We start from the raw sequence: 3,552 nt of genomic DNA on the forward strand, positions 1-3,552 counted from the left end.
ATGACTAGATAATAACTCATTTTATGGATTTATGACCAAGCGCTTAGGTGTTTGTTTAACCCGAGGAGACGATCTAAATATCTATGTTATTATAACGTATCCATGATCCGTAGGCATAAAGAACGGTGCTAGGGTATGAATTCTCAGTAAATGTTAGCTACTACTGTTTTTGTTCATTATATTTTTGATGCCACTGTTGTCAGAACACCAGGAGAAGCCATGGGTTGTCCCTGGTTCAGGGAGAGGATTGTCACTGTGGACTGGGCAGAAGGCACAGTCATTTCCTGTGCCTGCTCACCGCTGAGAGAGGATTTCTTCCGGAGGACAATTGCAAATCATTCAGTAGTGCATTCGCCTTTTCAAACTGAGTCTTTCTGTTACAAGCTCAAAAGCTCAAAAGTCTTCATTGGTTCCGGGATTTCTTGCTGAGTACATGGGGTTACGAACTCTGAAAAAAATCTCTCCTCTTGAATTTGGTACATCTGGTGATCAGATTAACATTTGGTCCTGTGTGGCACATGACAGTATCAGCTCTGTTAACCAAAAGCACCATTTTTATACTAGGGAGAGATTGTCAGAATGTGAGGGAAGTGTGTGTTCGGACAATTTTGAAAGTAATCACGTGGAGAAAGGATTGAAAATGCTGTATGAGGTGATTAGATAGGTGAGAACACTATTTGAGACAGAAATGGAAGGTGAATTCGATATTCTTTAAAGTATTTGTTCATTGAAACTATCCTACATGCCCAAAACTTTCTTTTTTGAGTCGCTATCAAATATCGATAAGAAAAGCTAATTTAGAACAAATAATTAATTTACCACATTGCAGATATATGTGATTTATATGGAGTAACATGAAATAGACATGCGAAATGACATAACATATCACAGCATAAAACAACATTACTCTCCAAGCACTTTAGACTTTGAAAGCAAATGTTGACCTTGGATCTCATTGGTTCTATCACATCTGTTGGTACATCCTCCCTCAGTCTTGACTCTTAATTCTTCCCTTAGATATTTAGAGTGTATTCTTGACCTGTTCTGGTGTTGACTGGAAATCGCTCTTTTTATAATAGTTCTTTCATTGTGTGGGTTAATTTCTCTAAGTGAATTCCTCATTTCCTGGTTGTTTATGCCTCTTTGAAAACAGATAAATTATCTTTACATGAGAACAGATCACTGCCAAATTTTGTTTTAAAAAAGAAATAATATTTAATTTTCTATAAAAATCTTCACGAGTCTATGGCCATGCCACCCTGTACACGCCCGATCCCGTCTGATCTCGGAAGCTAAGCAGGGTCAGGCCTGGTTAGTACTTGGATAGGAGACCACATGGGAAGACCAGGTGCTGTAGGTGTAAAAAAAGCAAAAAAAAAAAAATCTTTATGATACTCCAAAGTATAGAACTCTGCTTGGGTCTCATAAATATTTGAATTAATGGCATTGTGAAGTGATGAACTCATTGGAACTTCTTAAATTTACTAAATGATGGGTTTTACAATTCGTTTTTATCCAACTTTAGATTTTGACACACATCTCAAAATATAGGAACCTTGTATTTCTATAAAATGCATAGAAATTATTGACTTTATCGGCACTTGGTTCCTGACGGCATTAAACTGTATCTGTCTGGCAATTCTGTTCATTTGTCTTTGGTAAACATATGGGTTGAATATAATACTTTTGTTTAAAACCATGAGTCACGAGTAGAATACCATGTTTCCATTTTTTTTGAATTAGTTAAATGGGAATAACATTATGTTTTGCTGTATTGTCATTTATGTTGCTGCCTCTTTTTGATTCATATTCTGTTCTTGTTTTCCTGGGTAAGGAAGTTAGGCCAGTTCTGTGTACAGAATTATCTTAGTTCCATTTCTCCGTCCCTTACATTAAGACCACAGAAGCATATCAAGGCTCCCAAACAGAGATGCTTTAAAAATCCAAAAGTGTTATAAATAAATATAAAAGCACCAGAAATATTACATGTCCCCTGAGGTTTGGCACAGACTTTTAGAACAACCAACCAACCAAACTTCATTTGTTTCAAGTTAGTTTTGCATAGTGCATCTCTGCTAAGACCCTCCCCCACCTGGCGGGTGCCCCTTCCAGGTTCCCACGGGGACCCCTGATGTGTCTCTTACTCCTGCGCACGGTTTATGACGCTGCTTTTGTCTCTCACTCATCCGCAGAGCCCGGCGTCTGCACGGTGTTCGGAGACCCCCACTACAACACTTTTGACGGACGCACATTTAACTTTCAGGGGACGTGTCAGTACGTTTTGACGAAAGACTGCTCCTCCCCCGCCTCGCCCTTTCAGGTGCTGGTGAAGAACGATGCACGCAGGACCCGCTCCTTCTCCTGGACCAAGTCGGTGGAGCTGGTGCTGGGCGCCAGCACCGTCAGCCTCCAGCAGCACCTGAGCGTGCGCTGGAACGGCTCGCGCATCGCGCTGCCCTGCCGGGCGCCGCACTTTCACGTCGACCTGGATGGCTATCTCTTGAAAGTGACGACCAAAGCAGGTGGGCTTCGCGAAGCACGGGGCGTCTGTGTCCCTCTGGCTCTTCTCTCCACCTCACCAACCCGCACAGCAGCGGCAGCACCTGAGCCTTTAGGACCTGGGGTTCCTCCCCATAGGAAAACCCCGAAGCAGAGAAGCGTCGCAACTGCAGGCAGGTGTTGCCTCACCGCCATTCACTGGGGCTTTGGAGGGAGATCTCCAAGACGCCCCCAGATAGCTGGAGAAATTTGCACATCCCAGAGCCTCGCAATCCGACGCCAGTCCCGCCAGCCTTGCAATCTGCGGACACCCAATGCCTTTCCATCCTTCCAAAAATAGCAGTTGTTCTATCCAAATGACCTTTTTCTCGTGTTTTGTTGCTAAATCGAGGCCACTGATGGCCAGCTTGGAATCGTCAGTGTCGCTCCCAGCTCGGCCGGTGATGTGCAGTTTCACATCTGCGAGAGTGTTTCCTTGTTTACATCTGCCAGGAAGGGGAGGGGGGACCCTCAAAAGTCAACCACAGATGCGTGTGGGTGTGCAGATGGGAGTGCCGAGGCCGTGCTGTGTGACCAGCCGTCCCGTCCATTCTTTTTTTTTTTTTTAATTTATTTATTGAAATTAGTTTCAAGTATACAGTACATTGGTTAGACATTTATATTGTTGATAAAACGATCCCCCCAATTGCCCCCTCCCTCCCCTGGCCCTCCACTCAGCCATCCTATTAATGCTGACTGCATTTCCTCTGCTGTGCTCTCTAGCCCCGTGACCAATTATCAACTACTAATTTGCACTTTTTTAACCCGTCACCCCATGCTCCTAGCCCCCCCTCCCCTCTGTTGGTCACCAAATTGTCCACTATATTTGCGAGTCTGTTTTTGATTAGTTTGTTCTTTTTGTTCCTTAGATTTCGCATAGAAGTGAATTCATATGGTATTTATCATTCTCTGTCTGACTTATTTCACTCAGCATAATACCCTCTAGGTCCATCCATGTCGTTGCAAATGGTAGGATTTCATTTTTTTAATGGCCGAGTAATATTCCATTGTATA

General features: G+C 43.2%; 1 protein-coding gene and 1 non-coding gene across 5 annotated transcripts in view; both read left to right on the forward strand.

The window, feature by feature from the left end:
* The window catches only part of BMPER (BMP binding endothelial regulator), a 250,531-nt gene that overhangs the window by 146,816 nt on the left and 100,163 nt on the right, over nucleotides 1-3,552 (forward strand). For all 4 annotated transcript variants that reach the window (XM_023532027.1, XM_023532029.1, XM_023532028.1 and 1 more), the window contains exon 12: nucleotides 2,193-2,522. In XM_023532027.1, the coding sequence (XP_023387795.1) occupies nucleotides 2,193-2,522 (330 nt within the window). The remainder of the gene's footprint in view (nucleotides 1-2,192; nucleotides 2,523-3,552) is intronic.
* Nucleotides 1,242-1,360, forward strand: LOC111741295. Its single transcript, XR_002780950.1, has one exon. It is a non-coding gene; the product is annotated as a 5S ribosomal RNA (ribosomal RNA).

This window comes from Pteropus vampyrus, unplaced genomic scaffold (assembly GCF_000151845.1).
Source record: "Pteropus vampyrus isolate Shadow unplaced genomic scaffold, Pvam_2.0 Scaffold75, whole genome shotgun sequence".
NCBI lineage: Eukaryota > Metazoa > Chordata > Mammalia > Chiroptera > Pteropodidae > Pteropus > Pteropus vampyrus.